The sequence below is a fragment of the Erythrolamprus reginae genome, chromosome 1 (genome assembly GCF_031021105.1).
Source record: "Erythrolamprus reginae isolate rEryReg1 chromosome 1, rEryReg1.hap1, whole genome shotgun sequence".
In the NCBI taxonomy this organism is placed as follows: domain Eukaryota; kingdom Metazoa; phylum Chordata; class Lepidosauria; order Squamata; family Dipsadidae; genus Erythrolamprus; species Erythrolamprus reginae.
The window spans coordinates 87397423-87417926 of NC_091950.1; the positions used below are offsets into that span (position 1 = coordinate 87397423).

The 20504-nt window shown below is 39.0% G+C and overlaps 2 protein-coding genes across 5 annotated transcripts in view; one reads left to right on the forward strand and one right to left on the reverse strand.

The window, feature by feature from the left end:
- TTBK2 (tau tubulin kinase 2) overlaps positions 1–1282 on the reverse strand; it is a 71871-nt gene extending 70589 nt beyond the window's left edge. For 2 of the 4 annotated variants that reach the window (XM_070757788.1, XM_070757772.1), the window contains exon 1: positions 867–968. The gene's annotated coding sequence lies outside the window, so the exon portion shown is untranslated. Of the gene's footprint in view, positions 1–866 lie in introns of all 4 variants that reach the window. The other 2 variants (XM_070757798.1, XM_070757780.1) reach the window with 2 other exon arrangements.
- An 11346-nt stretch (positions 1283–12628) lies between these two features.
- LOC139157547 (photoreceptor outer segment membrane glycoprotein 2-like) lies at positions 12629–19390 on the forward strand. Its single transcript, XM_070734412.1, has 3 exons — positions 12629–13209; positions 16507–16753; positions 19136–19390. Exons 1-3 carry the CDS (start codon positions 12629–12631, stop codon positions 19388–19390), a joined length of 1083 nt encoding a protein of 360 aa, XP_070590513.1.
- Positions 19391–20504: the final 1114 nt, after the last annotated feature.

The window sequence follows — 20504 nt, forward strand, 5'->3', positions numbered from 1 at the left end:
ACGAACTTCAGCGATCCATCTTGCTATTTAATCCAGTTGCCGCGCGCGCACTGTATGGGAAAATAACAGGAGTCGGGACAAACTAACTCAATGAACAAAGATGGGCCAGGTCCCTCTGCCACGCAAAGGTTCAAGCCTCGGAGGGTCGATCGGGTTTTTGTTCTTCTTGTGGTTGTTGTTGTTGGTTTCATTGCAGCATTTCCGCCCCTTTCTTGTCCCCGAGTGTTAAACACACACATACACACACAAACGCCCGAACAACATCTCGAAAGCTATACTGTATTGGATACCGCTGCCTTAAAAGGTTGCCCTTCTCTCTCTTTCCCTCTTGTCTCCGAACAACCTTCGACTGCCGGGAGCCGCCGCTACGCCCCCCCCCCCCCCCAATCACTCCCTCCATCTTCAAAGGCGCATCCCCACGATGCTTCGACCCCGCCGCCACAACGGCAAGGCGAAGAAGGGCCCGTCGGTTGCCCCTTCACCACTACCGCCGCCTTCCCCATTGCCTTCCACCACCACCCCCGGCCCCAAAGCATCCTTTGAGCCCCGCGGGGCCGCCACAGAAACGCCCCCCCCCAGGCCCCTGAGCCGTCGGCGCCGCGGAATGTCAACAAGGTGCCCACAAAAAGCCCGTCTTGTCGGCGACACTCCCCCCCCTCACCTCACCGCCGCCCCTGTTTTCTCCGCTGGGCCAGAGAAAAGCTCTCACCTGGAACGCGAGCGGCGCCCCTGCCTCGTCAGCCTGCGAGAGCGAACGGTTCGGAGAAACTCTTTTTTTTTTTTTTAATGGGGAGCCTCCCGGCGAAAGAAAGGAAGAGGAGAAGGAGGAGGGGGGGGAGGAGGGGGAAGAAGGAGAATGTTATTACCGCGGCCCCCTCCGGCTCAGCCCAGCACAGCTCAGCAGCAGACTCCGGCCCATGGCTTGCAAGCAGGCGGCGGTGGCGCCTCAAGTCGTCGTCCCCGTCTCTATGGTAACTGCGGGACCGGACCGGACTAGGGTAGGCTGAGAGGGAGCCTGAAGGAGCGCGAGCTGACGGGCGGGGTAACTAACGGGGAGGGGAGGGCAGGAGGAGGAGGAGGCGGGCAAACAGCGGCACTCGCTGAACAGCCGTTGTGTGTGTCTCTCTCTCTCTTTCTCTCTCTCTTTCTCCCCCTGCAGGGTTAACCGCTTCACTGCCGCCGCCCCTTGTCGGCTCAGTCGCCTGCAGTCCCCCGCGGGACGCGGCTGCTCTCGCTACCGTCGCAACTAGCCCCCTCCTTTTCCCTTGCCCTCCATCCTAGCGCTAGGCAGCCAAAGCGATCCCTCGAGAGAAATCCGCCCACCGTGTCGACACTGTGAAACGTTATTGGAGCGTTCGCTAAACGCCGGAAGCACATTGGACCGGAGCTCATTCAATCAATCCGACGGGCGGGCCGTATCTTAGAGACGCCGCTGTCCTCATATTTGCTTATGAGGCGAATTTTGCGAATGGGTTTTTTTTTTTTGAAAAGAATTCTGGGTATTGTAGTTTAGTGTGCGTTATCGGAAAGGGAATTCCCAAAGGGTGGAATGCGGGGTTAAGATATCTGCTCGTGGGGTGCGAAAGGTCAGAAGTAACGGTGACTTCCAACTAGGGGCACAATCCTAAATTGGACAAATGCACCTCGGCAGCATTTTTTACCTTCTGTAGCGGAACTATTGAGTACTTTCTTCTTAAATGCACTTTGGTGCTGAATGGAAACTGCTTTAAACTGAGTCTTTCGTGAACAGCTCTGGGCATCTCCGTTGCAGTGTAGGATCCCCTGTAAATTTATAATCTATGGATAACAGTAGTGGGCGGTAATCGTATTTAAAGCAAATTGCAGTGGTAATTTAATCAATGCAGAGTGGATAGTAAGATTTACTGTGCATTAATACTTACTTTTCTGGAGGACCGCTATGTACATAATGCACGAACTATGTCCCAATACAGTTAATCTCAATTGCAAAAAAATATAAAATTACAGATTTGAAAGGGATTACTTAGACCGCTAAATCCAAACTCCCCATGTAGAAATCTAAACTAAGGCATCCTTGAAAGGCAACTGTTTAGCCTCAGCTGGAACTGATTGTTAAGAGCTGTCTACAATTTCTCAGATTAATGGATTCATATTAACTATTACAAAAAAGGATTTTAAAAAACATTACAGTCAGGATCTGTCTTCCTATAACTTAAATTCACAAAACCCATCATTCCATGCCCTTCTCAAGGGTAGACACCAAAAAGATTTGTGCCATCCTTTCTGTTGTCATTTCTGTAATTTGAAAAGAACTATTCTGCTCTACTCTACACCACGCCAGTCTCCTCTTCTCAAAGCTAAACATGCCTAACTCCTTTAAATTCTGTTCACATAATTTAGTTTTAATCCACTGATCATCTTCATTAATCAGTTCCTAATCTGTACCAATTTTTCTGGTTCCTGCTTTTAAATATGTTATCCAGATTTTAGTGCCATTAATTTAGAAAGTACATTTTTTATTAATGCAGTGTAACATTGTTTATTGCTGCCATATCACATCATTGATTCATATTAAATTTTAAGATTCTTTAAGATTTTACTACTACTACTTCATTACAAGCCAGTTTTTCTCATTTTATACCAATGTGTTTTATTTCTTTTTCCTACATGAAGAACTTTATATTTGTCTCTGTTACACATCATTGTTCATTTCACCTTCTCTTAACTTATTAAGGTAACTTTGACTGTTAACTGTAGTATATGAACTGTCTCGCCCAATATTGTGCCATCTGCACATTTTATGAGAATTTGTTCCATCTCTTATCACAGAATGACCTGAGGCATGCAACAATTGCAAAAAAATATCAAAAAAGAGAGGATTGTGTGGGGGAAGAAGGAAAGTCAAAGAAACAATTGATCTGCTGGATAAAAAAGATGGCAAGATAATGATAGACAATAGGAAAAATGCTTGTTAGTTGCTTAATTCCTGTTTTGCATTTGTCTTTGTGGGGAAAAAAGTGTAATCGAACTGTCAAAAGTTGCATTTTTAGACCATGGGGTTGGCTAAGTCTCCTGAGATTATCATGGATACTAAGTACTTCAGAGATCTGAAAGTGTCACGCATAAGCACACCAACATGCCTACTGTCCCTGTCCTAATGTCCCTTATTATTCATATCCTTTTCTTTTATTCAAAATCATGTTTATACTTTTATCTGTTATCCTACATATGCCTAACTAACTAAATAAATAAATCTTTTAAACTAGCTATTGTATTTCAATCACTGATGTCATTCCACCAAATATCCCATTGGCAAATTGCCTTCCTGAAATAAGAGTTGAAGCTCAAATTCATTTATTTCCTGTAACCAACACGCTTAGATTTTTCATTAATGGTTTAATGTGTTCCTTCATGGTATAGCTAAATACCCATGTAATTCTAGAGTGTACATGCATTTATCCAAAGCCATTATCTCAGAAAAAGGGGGGGAAATTAAATTATAAGCAAGATTCTTCTACTATAGTAAGTAAAAAAAAACAAGCAAACCATATTATTACCGGTATATAGTTCAATATGTGACCCCTCTATGACTAATGATACAAAATATGACAATTATTAAGCTAATATATTTAAGCATTAGGAATCTGGTAGCCAATTTAAAAGACAGTAGGTTGCCAATAAAGATAAACAAAAAACAGGACCTCACAATGTCCCTAGTTTTATCAATCTGGTATCCAACATTACATCTTTTCCCTGAATATTCTGTGCTGCGAATAGTTGCAAATTTAAAAATATGAAAAAAATTGTTTCTTTTTTACTATATATCAGAATTTAACTATTTGGATCAAAAGTACAGTTACATTTTAAAAGATTAAATTATGTGCTAGATGATCATATTTAATGTTAATACAAACAAGGTTCATTCTAATGTATTCACCAATATGAAAACCAGGACATGCTGCGGTGTCTATATTCATTTACTGCAGTGTGCATATTAATTTATTCAAAAGAACTAGTGGAATTCAGCATCAGCTGATGGGCACCAATTTATTTTCTTCATATCATTTGAAAGGATATACAAGCACAGTTCTGACTATTTTTCACTGGCAGAATTCTAATGCATTTTACCTAAAAGCATTGTTGAATAAATAACAAAAAGCCTCAGGAGAATTCTTTGTCATTGCTTCTTGCTTCCTATCAAAACTATATCTTCGCCTTTGGAAAACTGTTATTAAGACAAATCACTATGCTTGCAAAGCTAGACATCAGAACAAAGAATAAGGATTGAATGTCGAATCACAGACTGTCATTACTTTGAAAGAAAATACCGTTTTGAAGTATTATTCTATTTATTTTAAAATATTTTAACTTATTTAAGTATAGTGGTTCCTCTACTTATGAACTTAATTCATTCCATAACCAGGTTCTTAACTAGAAAAGTTTCTAAGAAGAAGCAATTTTTCCCATTGGAATCAATGTAAAAGCAAATAATGCGTGCGATTGGGGAAACCACAGGGAGGCTGGAGGCCCTGTTACCTCCCAGGAGATTCCTAGAGAGGCCCCACAGAGGCTTCTCCCCACCTTTTCCGGCCCTGTTTCCTCCCAGGAGATTCCTAGAGAGGCCCCATGGAGGCTTCTCCCTGCCTTTTCTGATTACAGTTTCGGAGGTTCGGGTTGTAAGTGGAAAATGGTTCTTGAGAAGAGGCATTTTTTTAAAGAAAAGTTTGTTAGTAGAGGCGTTCTTAGGTAGAGGTGCTACTGTATTTTAAATATTTTCAAATTTTAAAATATAAATTGATATTTACTCAAAGACTTTTGCATATCAATAAAATGTTAGCTCTTTTATTCTGTTGCATATTGCAACAATTGTGGAATTATATATACTTTTTGCTATAGGATTTTGTTGAAAGACCCAATCAAGGATAAAATAGGAATCAATAGTATGAAATTCAGTTCACTAATAGAGATAATGTAGAATAATGCAAAACATAGTGATTCTATTAAGTTTATTTGTGTTGAACTTCACATTAAAATTGTGCAGTTATTATTTGTGGAAATATCAATTTACATCTGTCTTTATTTGCTTGTAAATGTGACTTAGTCACATCGTCTCCTCAAAAATGGTGCAGTTATAGGATGGGACAATATTGTAACTCTGAAACAAAATGAACATGGTAAAAAAAAAAAACCACATTATCTCCAGAAAATAGCCCACAATTTTATTAATCTCCCTTCATTTTTTAAAAAATACATTTATCTAAGTTGCTGTTTAAGTTGATCCAGCAATGACACTGTTGTGAATGTCAGGTACCATCCCAGCTCAGATATTCCTGGGTTTAGTATCCTGAAAAACTGCTACTCTGATCTTAGACCACCTTCCAAATGCTCCATACTCCCTGGGATCTATTAGGACAATGACTTGATCTTCACTTTGACTGGTTTGCAAGCAAGCTTGCATGTATTTGTTGGACTTGCTTAAATGTGAAGCATATGTAATTAAACACCAGCCTGCCTTCAAAAGTGCTTTATCTTCATTCATTTCCAAAAAAAGAAGAAGAAGGTAGCAGGTATACTGAAACATAATGCTGCTATCTATAAACCCCTTATTTCATGAAATAAATGATTGAAACCTAATTCCTTTGTGCATGCATGTCCCAGAATAGTACATTCTCATACATCAAGGTTAGAAGGAGGATGCGCTAAATCTGTACTCATCTTCCAAAGTTCTCCTTTAGGTCATCATCAGAAATTAGAGTGCCATTTTTCAGGGAAAGTTCTTCCAGTAGTATTCTGCCTGGGTACACCTTCCCATTTGTGGAGCGATCAGAAACAATTTTAAAGAAAAATCATGAGATTTAAAGAAAAAAACCCCACACTATTAATAAGGTTCCTTTTTATGTATTTGGTTTTTGCAAGTGCTTCCAAATGTTCTGTGGAAGGATAAAGTATAATTTTTAGGCGAGAATTAAAAATGGTGTACTACGTATACCCAGTGATGGGCTACCAAAGTTTTTACAAAAATACCACCCGCATTTTGTTTCAACATCTTTCAGTGCAAATTGGGTGCTCTGGGATGGAGCTCCAAATTTTGCTACCAGAACTGCGTTCCTGTCTGTTCCTGTAGGAGCCCATCACTGCGTATACCCAATGTACCTATTGTTAAACACAGAAAAGATTTGTTAAAAACATTAACATCAGTTCTGAATTGTTCCTAAGTTAACATTTTAAATAGACAAAGCCCTTCATCAGCCTCACTTAGGAACAAAACTTTGGGGATCAATTGTAGTTGTAAATTGAGGGCTATCTGTATGCATCTTTCCTTTTAAAGGCTGATAAAAGGCTGGATTTCTGAAAGTAGATGTGGCACATACAGAGTTTCCATTACAGTGTAAGTGTAGAATGCTTTGCAGGATTTAAACAACAGACATAAGGCTCCTACTATAAATATCTTAGGCACGATTAGAGATGTAGGCAAAGCAAACCTGATCTGCAGAAACTCTTTCCTCCATCAATCCTGACAAGGAACAGTTATAATCTCATCAGATTAAATTCAGAGAGACAGCAGTTGCTAAGGATGCCACCTTTTTCCTAGCACAACCTCTGAGAATATGGCAAAGATTCCACAAGGTTAGTGGTTTTATTCATATTAATTGCTCTTGGCTCTTTATAAAAAAGGGGGGGGGGGAGGAAGAAAGTAGAAATAAACTTTTCTTTCTATTCCGGTTGCTTCTAAATGATTTTTGATAAAGTTACACTATTAAAGGAGTTTTACGACGGTTGATGGGTAATTGTGTTAAACTTAATTATAGTAAAAATGAAGTTGTACAACTACAGTATAATACAAAGAAAATAAAATACCTTAATAGGTTACCTAGTAATTGAATAATTTGTAAAAGTATGCTTTGCTGAGTTTATTCAATAACTCTGCATAGCAGTCTTTTCCAATGTGATATTCTCCAATTATATTGGATTTCAAGTCCAATTATTCCCAACCAAGGGAAGAGTAGCTTGAGAAAAACTTATGTGTAGAATGGCAGCCATAGCTAAGAAAAAAAACAATGCAACAAAAGTGATTAAAGTGGGGCACTGTTCTTGTGCTAGTTTCCTATTTATATGAACAAATATGAACCAAAATTCCAAATGATAAGCATATAGTCCTTACAAACTGCATTTTTAAGATGCTGGACCAGTAAAAAGAATTCACTTATTTTGTCAGGAAAGTTAAAAATAATCACTAGGAATACCATTCTACAGTAAGTGAGAGGTTAAAATTGTTTCCAAAATAATATTATAAATCTATGATGCCTTTGCAATATTTATTTCAGCCTCCTGGACACAAAACAGCCTCTAAAATGAGGCAGCAAAATCAATGGCCTACCTCTAGCTTAAAGTTGTTATTCTCCCTTTCTCATATAGGGAACCCATATTCAAATTGAAACATTGACTCCAAATAATTGATCATACAGTACTTCAGTGATGGCGAACCTATGGCACGGGTGCCACAGGTGGCACGCGGAGCCATATCTGCTGGCACACGAGCTGTTGCCCTCGCTTAGCTCCAACATGTATGTGCTTGCCGGCCAGCTGATTTTTGGCTCGCACAGAGATTCTGGGAGGGCCTTTTAGCTTCCAGAGAGCCTCTGGGAGGATGGGAGAGGACGTTTTTATCCTCCCCTGGCTCTAGGGAAGCCTTTGGAGCCTGAGGAGGGTGAAACACAAGCCTACTGGGCCCACCAGAAGTTGGGAAACAGGCCGTTTCCAGCCTCCAGAGGGCCTCCCCAGACATTGAACTATGGATGTGGGCACTCACGCATACATGATAGAGCATGTCCACGCTCTTTCGGCACCCGAGAGAAAAAAGGTTCACCATCACTGCAGTACTTTAATATGAAATTGTAGTAACTTTTAAAAAATGGAGCAGTTTATCCCTCTCTTCCGTCTCATTAAGATAACCACAGCTCATTTTTTAAAATACATTTTAAGATTGTTTTAAATATGCTTTTATATTGTTACTTTTGAATTGCATTGTTTTTGCTATGTTATATATTATTATATCACTTTTAATTGTTTGTAAGCCACTCAGAGTCATATGAGTTGAGAAGCTGTATAAATTGGAAGAGTAAGTAAATAAGAACCAGAATTCCAGATCTCCTGAAGCAAGGGAGTGACTTTAATAAGCTTTAATTGAAGCCATCCCCTTCATGTACACCCCAAAGTCCTCCTGGGACAACCAATGATCATTCACTTTTCCCCAGAATAATTATTTATTCCGTTTCATTTTTTTCCTCCTAAGATAAAAACTATTCCTTAAAATATGTGTTTTCAGCAGAGTGCTCTCTAGATATATTGGAAAAATGATTCCTGAAATAACCAATATATTTAGTAAATAGCCAGAGATGGATGACCAATGTTTTATTAAAGAAACTTTTTTTTTAAGGAGAATGAATAAAGGAATAATTTTGAAATCATTTTTCAATTGACAAGAGGGTAACACAGAATGAATCCAACTACTAGTAGTACTTTTCTCACTTAAAATGATAATGCTGTAATTAGTTCTCAATTAATTTGCAGTGCATAAGTATTTAATTTATGTAAATGTTTAATTATCCTAGATAATTATACATTTGGTATATTTTATTTTTTTAAAGTCCATTTACTGAAAAGTAGCATTCATTTTCCTGCTATAATGTACATTTGAATTTACCTTGCTCATTATCACTATATCTCATATTTTTGGCTTGAGGTCATATTTCACATTAATTAAAAACATATTCAGATTTCATAAGGAAGTGAGCAGCTTGTCCTCATATTGTAGAATAATTGGTAAGGTGGTGCATTTGCAGTATTTAGGATTGTTTTACCTTCACATTTTCATTAGTGAGATGTAATTCCAAAAAGAAAGACTGATCTTTTTGGAAATATGGAATGTGAAACAATTCCATAATTTTCCAAAGATGCAAATGGTTACCACTTTTCCTTGTCAAAAAATAAATATTTTTTACAAAGGTGGGAGGGGGAAATACTAAGGGCAGAACTAGAGAATCTAGTCAATAATTCGATACTTCTAAAGCAGTAGTTATACATGAATTAATAACATTAACTCAATTAGATCCAGCAAAGGAAAGGCCGAGAAGCTTTCTCAGTAGCATTGGGAGTAATACATTTCTGTAAACATTGACGAATATGACTTGCTTATTTATTTTATATGAGTTACATAGTCACCTGTAATGTAAGCACAACTCTGGTCACGGTGAAAACAACAAAAGCCACTAATCAAAATACAAACTTTGTAAAACCTTATAAAAATACCTGACTCCTAAGACAACAATCTTCCATATTGCACATCCATATAGAGTACCATCTTTATTTATTTGTTTGTTTCGATTTCTATGCCGCCGAAGAAAACTAATACTGTATTAAAAATATTAAAAATTCCCAAACTCCATTTTTTTCTAAAAAACACAATCATCCACATTCATTCAACTGGATTTAGCCATTCATGAAATCGGACAGAGTTCATTCTGAACATTCATGCCGCCCCCCCATGCCTGCCGGCAAAGATGGGTCTTCAGGGCCTTGTGAAATGCAAGGAGAGTGGAGGCAGTACGAATCTCTGGAGGGAGTTGGTTCCAACCTTGTTAGGTTACTGTCCCCTTCAAGGCCTATGGAAGGCAAAGAGTGTGAGAGTTTGCTGGATCTCTTGGAGAAGGGCATTCTATGGGGCAGGTACAATTTGTTTCAAATGTACAGTGTTCCCTCGACTTTCACAGGGGATGCGTTCCGAGACCTCCCGCAAAAGTCGAATTTCCGCGAAGTAGAGATGCGGAAGTAAATACACTATTTTTTGGTTATGAACAGTATTTCAAGCCTTCCCATAACACTTTAAATCCCTAAAGTACAATTTCCCATTCCCTTAGCAACCATTTAGATTATTACTCACCATGTTTATTTATTAAAGTTTATTAAAAGAAATATTTATTAAAGGCGGATGAAAGTTTGGCGATGACATATGATGTCATCGGGTGGGAAAAACCATGGTATAGGGAAAAAACCTGCGAAGTATTTTTTAATTAACATTTTTGAAAAACCGTGGTATAGATTTTTCGCGAAGTTCGAACCCGCGAAAATCGAGGGAACACTGTATTACAAACTTGCCACAAATGCTAGCGCTCATAAAATAATTATTGCCTGGTACTTAAGACATGTTTTATCATGGGTGTTGAAGTAGTTTTACCTCACAGTTATCCTCACTCTCATTGTAGACTACCTTATATTTCTTTATAAAATGGGGAAAATGTACTGAAAGATCAGAACAATTAACTCTTAATGCACTATTATGCTAGTAGCTACAGTGTACTATATTACAAACTACACATTTATCTACAGAAAGTACACTCATGTGAGTTTTGTTTTTAATGGTTCTGTCTTATATGAAGCTTTTTAATTGCTGGTAGAACTGATTTATGCATCTTTGCTTAGAATTTAAAAACACTTTTTGAAGTTTTATTATACTTTCAGTCACATTGTCTCTTGATTACTGGTAAGCAGTTGTCCATTTCTTGGTGGTGCAGTGGTTAGAGTGCAGTATGGCAAGCTACTTCTGTTGATCATCAGCTGCCAGCAGTTTGGCAGATCGAATCTCAGTAGACTCAAAGTTCACTCAGCCTTCCATCCTTCCAAGGTCGGTAAAATGAGGACCCAGATTGTTGGGGGAAATAGGCTTACTCTCTGTAAACCACTTAGAGAAGACTGTAAAACACTGTGAAGCAGTATATAAATCTAAATGCTATTGCTATATTCTATGAATTCTCATGTTGCCCTGTCACTTCTCAGAAAAGGTCCACAATTTATAACAGAATTGGAAGGGACCTTGGAGGTCTTCTAGTCCAACCCCCTGCTTAGACAGATAGTTATCCAACATCTGCTTAAAAACGTCCAGTGTTGGGGCATTCACAACTTCTGGAGGCAAGTTGTTCCACTGATCAACTGTTCTGACTGTCAGAAAATTCATCCTTAGTTCTAAGTTACTTCTCTCCTTGCTTAGTTTCCACCCATTGCTTCTTGTCCTACCCTCATGCGCTTTGGAGAATAGATTGACTCCTTCTTCTTTGTGGCAACCCCTGAGATACTGGAACACTGCTATCACGACTCCCCTAATCCTTCTTTTCATTAAACTAGCCATGCCCAGTTCCCGCAATCGTTCTTCACATGTTTTAGCCTCCAGACCCCTAATCATCTTTGCTGCTCTTCTCTGAACTTTTTCTAGAGTCTCAATATCCTTTTTGCATCGTAGCGACCAAAACTGAACGCAGTATTCCAAGTGTGAACTTACCAAGGCCTTATAAAGTGGTATTAACATTTCATGTGATCTTGATTCTATCCCTCTGTTAATGCAGTCTAGAACTATGTTGCCTTTTTTGGCAGCTGCTGCACACGGCTGGCTCATATTTCAATGGTTGTCCCTTAGGACTCCAAGATCCCTCTCACAGTTACTACTGTTGAGCAATGTTTAAGTAAAATAAATGAATGAATGAATGAATGAATGAATGAATGAATGAATAAATAAATAAATAAATAACTGTACCACATATACTGTACCTGTGCATTTTGTTTTTCTTGCCTAAATGTAGAACCTTACTTTTTTCATTTGACGTAGGATAGAAACATAGAAGACTGACGGCAGAAAAAGACCTCATGATCCATCTAGTCTGCCCTTATACTATTGAGCTGATGGTGAGATTTGAACTGCTGAACTACAGGTATCAGTTAGTTGAAGTAGACTGCAGTGCTGCACTCTAACCACTGCACCCCCCCCCCACTCTTATCTTACCCTGGCACTGATCCACCCCGGATCTTTGTACAACATCTGAAGACTATAAGACATCTGTGAGGTCTTAATTTATTTTGTCCCTAGAAAGAAAATAGATAATGTACAATGCTTTGTCTTTGATTTAATGTACGGGATATCTGTTGTTGTTTTTAAAAAAATCAGCCATAATTTTCTATTTGTCTTGGAGTACTAGGGGTTGCTGTCCTGAGCTTTTTCTCCACCCCCTCCCCATCTCCCAGCAGCTGCCTTAACATAGCAACTATCAGAAAGTCAGAAATTATGCAATACTAACCCTACCTCCCCAGGCATCAACAACAGCTGTAAAGTTGGATTGCGCTTTTAAGCATGATTTTATGCAATATGTATTTTGTTTTAATTAAATTACCTCTTAAATGTGGAAAAGATTAGGTCAGGTTGGGCTAACCTGACCTGATAAAAAAACACTGAATGGAAATTTCAATTTAGTTACAGCACTAAATTACCCTTTAAAATAAGTGTATACCGTCATTGTACATCAGGGTTCCAAATCTTCCCAAGTCAGTCAATGGTCAAACTATTTGGAATCCATGGAACAGATTAAGCAACTAAATACTAATGCGGGAGTATGCTTTAATTAAATTAAGCAAGGGTTGCCTCCAAATAATGAACAGTCTCAAATTCATATATTGTACATAAATGTATATGGAGAAAAGGCAATAATCTGTTCTTTTTTTCTGTTTCATAGGCTTCTGTGATATGACTTTGATACTCTGAACACTTTGATAATCTGATTACAAGATTTTCCTGAACAAAGCTTCTTCTCTTAATTCTGTAGTAACCATGGCCATTCTTAAAGTAAAATTCACCAAAACCAAGCGAGACAAACTGGCTCAAATACTATGGATTCTCAACTGGTTTTCCGTGATATCTGGTGCAGTTGTATTCAGCCTTGGACTCTTCCTAAAGATTGAAATACGGAAACGCAAGGAAGTGATAGCGAGATGGGATATTAATTCTGTTCCAAATATTTTGATTTCTATTGGAGCCATAGTTTGCATGATCAACTTTTTTGGAGGTAAAATATGTTACGACTGCACGGATGCCAATAAATTTAACCGCTGGAAGCTGATCATGCTCCCTTATATTGTATGCACTCTCTGTTTTACCTTCTGCATCTTTGTGGGTGCCATTATGTGCTACACTATGAGAAATGAGTTGGAAGAATCTCTATACCTTGGATTGGCAAATGCTATTAGATTCTACAAAGACACAGACATTCCTGGAAGATGCTATTTGAAGAGAACTATAGACACTTTGCAGATCAGATTCCAGTGCTGTGGAAACAATGGTTTTAGGGATTGGTTTGAAATTCAGTGGGTATCACCTCGTTATCTGGATACGACTTCAGAGGATGTTCTAGAGTAAGTATTGATGTTCTTTCATGAAATGAGTTTGAAACTAGGCTTAGAAACATAGAAACATAGAAGACTGACGGCAGAAAAAGACATCATGGTCCATCTAGTGTGCCCTTATACTATTTTCTGTATTTTATCTTAGGATGGATATATGTTTATCCCAGGCATGTTTAAATTCAGTTACTGTGGATTTATCTACCACGTCTGCTGGAAGTTTGTTCCAAGGATCTACTACTCTTTCAGTAAAATAATATTTTCTCATGTTGCTTTTGATCTTTCCCCCAACTAACTTCAGATTGTGTCCCCTTGTTCTTGTGTTCACTTTCCTATTAAAAACACTTCCCTCCTGGACCTTATTTAACCCTTTAACATATTTAAATGTTTCGATCATGTCCCCCCTTTTCCTTCTGTCTTCCAGACTACACAGATTGAGTTCATTAAGTCTTTCTTGATACGTTTTATGCTTAAGACCTTCCACCATTCTTGTAGCCCGTCTTTGGACCCGTTAAATTTTGTCAATATCTTTTTGTAGGTGAGGTCTCCAGAACTGAACACAGTATTCCAAATGTGGTCTCACCAGCACTCTATATAGCGGGATCATAATCTCCCTCTTCCTGCTTTTTATAGCTCTAGCTAGAACTGCCAATACAATACTCAGATTGAGAATTCCTTTTCCCCAAGTGCATTATTTTACATTTGGAAACATTAAACTGCAGTTTCCATTTCTTTGACCATTTATCTAGTAAAGCTAAATCATTTACCATATTACAGACACCTCCAGGAATATCAACCCTATTGCACACTTTAGAGTCATCGGCAAATAGGCAAACCTTCCCTACCAAACCTTCCCTTATGTCACTCACAAACATATTAAAAAGAATAGGACCCAGAACACCGCTTGTAACCTGTCTCTGCTCAGAATACTCGCCATTAACAATAACTCTCTGATGTCTACGCTTCAGCCAGCTGCAAATTCATTGAACTATCCAGGGATTAAGTCCAATCTTCACTAATTTATCTATCAGCTTTGATCATGCTTCAGCATGATCAAGATCAACAGTCCACTCCACAACCGTTGCAGCTTGGCGGCCTGGCTGTGTTGGGGAGGGGAAGCAGGCTGCGTGAGCAGTGGGCTAACATATGCACATGTGCATCAGGTCGCTGCTCACAAGGCCCTGTTCCAAAGAGGCCATAGCTTGGTAGTGGGCCACAGCTTGGGTTTGGGGAGCCCTAAACTAGATAATGGGGAGTCTGAAAGGTTTGTGTTTTGCTTGAGGAAAGTTATGGAAAGTATAGTACAGTATTGTCAAATAACTTACAAGGTATCATCTCAAACATGGAGCAGATTTCTCATTTGTTCAAGAGGGCAAGACTGGGCCAGTAAGTGAAAATGGCACGAAACCAATTTGGCTTTAACATTAGAAGGGGTATTTGAGAGGCCATATTTGTGAAACAGGGCAAACTGTTCAATAATAGACCCCAGTCCTTTCCATTCTTCTTCAGTACGGTATTGAGTGATTCCTGCATTGAAAATACTGGATTGCATGATGGATGCAGAACATTTTCACGTCAAGGGACACTCTTGATTTTTGTACAGGAAGCTAGATAGCAGTACTCCAAAGACAGATAGAACCAGGATGTATTGGATAGGGCCAGGACAATACTAAATTTAATTTAAAGCCCAAATATATATTTTGTATGATTATTTACCATGTATTTACCAGTTTACCCTATCATATTAAAAGTAACAATTCATTAATTTAGGAAGCGTCCTGCAAATTATTTTCATGTCTTTTGGCAGCCATGTACATTTCTGAAGCCTAATTCTGGGCACAGAATTCTCTTCACTAAATTAGATGATCTCTAGAATGTCTTCCAAATCAGAATAAAAATGGAAAGGGAAAAGCTTCCCCCCCCCCAAGTATCACTACATTATTTATTATTATTATTATTATTATTATTATTATTATTATTATTATATGTCAATACAACACAGCAAACGAGATCACTATGCTAGATTTCGTATTTCATCACCAGTCGGGCGCTTCCCAAGCACCTAGGACTGTGTGATGTAGCGGCGAATTATGTTTGCCAATCCCAGCAAAGCGGCCTTTTGCAATTGACAGATGGAGATTTTGTCAATTCCGATGGTTTTCAAATGTCTGCTGAGATCCTTTGGCACTGCGCCCAGTGTGCTAAGTACCACTGGGACCACTTTCACTGGCTTATGCCAGAGTCGTTGCAGCTTGTTGTTGTTATTATCATTATCATTATTATGTCTTACTTATATTCCACCCAACTCCCAGAGGATTCTGGATAGCTTCCAACAAGGAAAAGACAATTTTTAAAAGTGGCATAAAAACATTAAAACCCTAATAAACATACCGGTACATACTGTACTCTCACATTCACACATGGCTGGATCTAGGCAATATCTCATTTGACCAATGGCCCCAGGCCTGCTGGAAAATTTAATAATTTAGCAATTAATTTTAGCATGAAAGTATTTTTTCCCTTCAAAATTCTATAACAAAGTAAAATCTATAACTGTACATAGCCTATTCTGGAAATAGTTGACAATTAGCTGTTTTGGGGGGTTTCAGTGGAAGAGGTCAAGTTTTTGGTGAGGTGCTTTTTAAAGTACATTCAACTTAGTTTAGGAATCGCATTGTAGTTGTAATCTACTGTGGTTTTTGAGTGTTTTCTGATTGGAAATGGCAGGTAGCTAGTTTTCAGCAATTGTATTCCTATATATATATACAGTATATGCAGTTTTGTGATAATAAGACTCTAATTAAGAACATATGCCTAAGGGAAAGAGTAAGCCTTTGTCCAAAACAGAACTTAGTTATCATCTGACAGCAGTTCCTTGTGATCTGCTAGGAGTTAAGACGTGTGGGCAATCTACCTGATTTCAGATCTATTGTACCTCTCTTATCAATCACTTTTTCCTGAATGTTGCTTGTATTTGGTTCCTCTGCCACATCAAGAGAAAACAATTTCCTGCTTTACTAACCACCATCTTGGACAAAATTATAACCATATGGTATATACTTGAGTTCCACCACCAAAAGATGATATCTCTACAAAATAGAGCATGCCTTTATGCGTTTCTGCAGGGAAGGTTGATTTGGATTGCTTAATGAACTCAAAACAAAATCTAAGTGGTTAATTCAGAGAACACTAGAGAGCAACCAGAACTTTTCCTTCCAACAAAATTCAGTGAACCAGTAACTTTTAATCGTCGTTTGCATTATTAGCTTTTCTTACACAACTCTCTTCTCCGTCTCCATCTTGTTCCAGCCGCCTAAAAAGTAATATCGATGGGAAATTCTTGGTGGATGGAGTTCCCTTCAGTTGTTGCAATCCTAACTCGCCCCGGCCCTGTATCCAGTACCAGCTCACAAATAACACTGCTCACTACCGTTATGACTTTATGACAGAAGAACTTAATATCTGGATGAAAGGATGCAGGGAAGCCCTTCTGGATTATTACACTGACATCATGAGGTCCATTGGCATCACCACGTTTGTCGTTTGGGTGTTTGAGGTAAAATCGCATTTACTGAAGTGTTCCTTTCGTAAAAGGTACAAAAGATGAAATAGTTTAATATGGAAAGAATGATTGAAGAAGAGATATACTACTAAAAATATTTCTAAATGCGTGCAATCTTGTCAAAAGAGTAATTTGCAATTAAAAGGAAAAGCAGGAACTCTTCTCCCCTTCCCCATTCCACTAACGATATTGTTTGAATCCTGTTTTCCAAACAAATATATATAAAGTGATACCTCGTCTTACAAACGCCTCGTCATACAAACTTTTAGAGATACAAACTTGGGGTTTAAGATTTTTTTGCCTCTTCTTACAAACTATTTTCACCTTACAAACCTACCGCTGCCGCTGGGATGCCCCGCCTCCGGACTTCCGTTGCCAGCGAAGCACCTGTTTTTGCGCTGCTGGGATTCCCCTGAGGCTACCCTCCATGGGAAACCCCACCTCTGGACTTCCGTGTTTTTGTGATGCTGCAGGGGAATCCCAGCAGGTGAATGCCAGCAGCGCAAAACGGGCGCTTCGCTGGCAACAGAAGTCCGGAGGTGGGGTTTCCCATGGAGGGGAGCCTCAGGGAAATCCCAGCAGCACAAAAACGGGCACTTTGGCTGGCTAAAGGGGTGAATTTTGGGCTTGCACGCATTAATCGCTTTTCTATTGATTCCTATGGGAAACACTGTTTCATCTTACAAACTTTTCACCTTAAGAACCTCATCCCGGAACCAATTAAGTTTGTAAGATGAGGTATCACTGTATTTATAATAAAGAGGCTCCGGTTAAGATCTAAATTAAATTATTTGAAAAGCAAACAGGGATCTGGGCCTAAGAAATGGTGTGAAACAGTTTTAGATTATGTGCTATGAAATCCAAATAACAAAGTTCTTATTCATTGGACTCTACTGATCTGAGCAAGTGAAACTTTTTTTTTTAATAAAAATATTCTATTCATAATAGCTTCTCAAGGATATTTGGATCTCTTCTCTGAACTGCTAATCTGAAAAAAATTACAACAGAATAAAATAGAATTAGGAGCGGTACCTTTCTGTCTTTTTATAGTTTCTATCATCAATTATTCCATACAATTTAGAGGAAAAGTTAAGCAGATTAATGGGCATGTTAAGAAATTATGTTTAACAGCAAGAGCAACTATAGTCCATTATCTTCTTTAATGGTAGGCTGTGATTAATAAAGCTTCTTAGGCTGATACTACCAAAAGTAAGTGATTCCAATAAAAGAGAGTACAGTATATGTATTGTATCTCAGGGTTAAACTGCGAAGCCTTGGTTCTCTTAAAAGCTAGACATAAATTCCCTTTTCACCCTTTTTTCACAGCAGAGAATTAAGGTGCGATGATCTTGAGTTTCTTTCTCACTCACTCCTCCCTTCTAGGGATAAGCTAATGTTTACGTAATGACTTTCTTCTTCAAATTATGTTCATACACTCTACAACAGAGTGGTCAAACTAAAGGCACAGGGGCTGGATCTGGCCTGCCAAGGTGCTTAGATCTGGCCCACAGGGCCACTCTGGAAACAGCCAAGGACCAACCCATGGTGCCTTTGCCAGCGGAAATGGCGCTCGGGAGGCTGCAATGGCCTTCTCCAACCCTCTATCAGTGAAAACAGAACTCAAGAAGGCTGTGTGTACCCATCCTGGCCACACCCACCAGCCTCCAAGGTCAAACACAACCCTGATACGTCCCTCAATGAAATCGAGTTTGACACCTTGACCTACAAGCTCAATACTGGCAAACACCACTGCTAATGAGATTTAAAGGATGCGCCATGAATGTCTTAAATGGTTTCTGGTGCATTTATTCAGTAAATATTTTTTAGTGACACTGGGAAGCTGTAGCCGAAAGTGTTGAGAATTACAGCATTTCTGAGAGATTAAACAACAACAACCCAACAGTGAAATGGTTTTGTGTAAAGGAAGAAGAGCAAGAGAGTGCCAAGCAGAATGAATCGGGAGGAAAGAATACCATTCAGATTGGTGAAAAATGGATTCAGAAGGGTTAACCTGAATCCTTAATCCTGAATCTGATTAGAAGACAGGATTTAAAACTCTTCATGTTTTCATGTGGAGAAAAACCTCCCCTTCAATCTTTAGGTTTGCCTTTTTGCAACAGCAAGGCTTTTTAAAAAATCTTAGCTTCATGCAATTTTTAAAAGTCAAACCTTTAAAAATCAAAAGTGCCCCAATTTATGTGCCAGTTAAAGTTTTTATCATCAAATAAATTAACTGGTCTGATATCGAAGAGGGAAAAACATTAAAAATTGAAGCATATGGTGGTCATCATGACCAAAGTCTTAAATTCTGTGCACTATAATTAGTGGAATCGCAAATCTCTAATTTACGGTTCGTTTGAATTGCATTTTTTTCAGCTCCTTGTCCTCATTGGAGTTCGTTATCTTCAAACAGCAATGAGGAATCTTCTTCTGCAGGTGGATCCACTCTGTGACTCTGATGGCTGGTTATTTGAAAACAGTTTTGTGGAAACTGCCATGTGGAACGTCACCAAAATTAAACATCTTGGCAAAGGGGACCAGGTATCCAGTGTTTTGGATAATTCTCATATGGATGTTTGCACTGCACGCAACTCAGAAAATACTACCTCCAAAGATATCCCTGCATCTTAATTAAATGTAATACTAAAGACCAGGCAACTGCATCACAATGTATAAGAACATGGCTGCCAACCTATCAAAGCACAAGGTTTGTCTGATGTGCTATGTCCTGGCTGTGCCATACAATATATTAGTTTGCTTGCTTGCTTTTGTTCCTCCCCACCTTAGCAACTCATTTTGACTCTCAATCCTTAAAAAGATGATGTTGGGCCAGTAACAGAATAAGAGCCCAAAGCAGCGTTTGGCACTCTGGGAATAATCTTAACAGGGAAGGGAATGTTGATTGTTGAGGAGGTCACCACTCTTGAAAGACCATCATTATTGGACAGGTCTAACAAAAAACAGTTTGTGGCACAATGTTTGAAATAACATCTATAAACACGGTAACTCTTATGTAAATTTTAAGTTTTAAGGTATCAAGTATAAAGAATAACATACGGTATCAGATGAATTACTGTTGGTTATTTTATATTACTTGCACTACTTTGGGCTTAATCCAGGAGTGGGAAGAAGGAACTCTGTAACTCATTGCCAATTTCTCTTTAGCCATCTGTTGCCTACAAGTTGTGGGAAATTTGTAAATAAGGCTGACTCATTTGATCATTTTGTTTAAGAATATATTCAGAATCAAATAACTAAATACTTAGTAAGAAATTTTCCTCAGCACACTTTATGAAATTAAGCTATTTATCCTTGGAACATTTGCATTCCATCTGCCCGTCCATCACCCTGGGGGGGGAACTACTGACCCCCTCAGAGAGGGTCCGCAACTTGGGCATCCTCCTCGATCCACAGCTCACATTAGAGAAACACCTTTCGGCTGTGGAGAGGAGGGCGTTTGCCCAGGTTCGCCTGGTGCACCAGTTGCGGCCCTATTTGGACCGGGAGTCACTGCTCACAGTCGCTCATGCCCTCATCACCTCAAGGCTCGACTACTGCAACGCTCTCTACATGGGGCTACCTTTGAAAAGTGTTCGGAAACTTCAGGTCGTGCAGAATGCAGCTGCGAGAGCAATCATGGGTTTTCCGAAATATGCCCATGTTACACCAACACTCCGCAGTCTGCACTGGTTGCCAATCAGTTTCCGGTCACAATTCAAAATGTTGATTATGACCTATAAAGCCC

Bases quoted from the DNA above. Each gene is read 5' to 3' on its own strand.
- LOC139157547 (XM_070734412.1), top strand. From the start codon at position 12,629: ATGGCCATTCTTAAAGTAAAATTCACCAAAACCAAGCGAGACAAACTG. The intron at 13,210-16,506 runs GTAAGTATTGAT...ATCTTGTTCCAG, and splicing joins ACTTCAGAGGATGTTCTAGA to CCGCCTAAAAAGTAATATCG. The intron at 16,754-19,135 runs GTAAAATCGCAT...CATTTTTTTCAG, and splicing joins TTGTCGTTTGGGTGTTTGAG to CTCCTTGTCCTCATTGGAGT.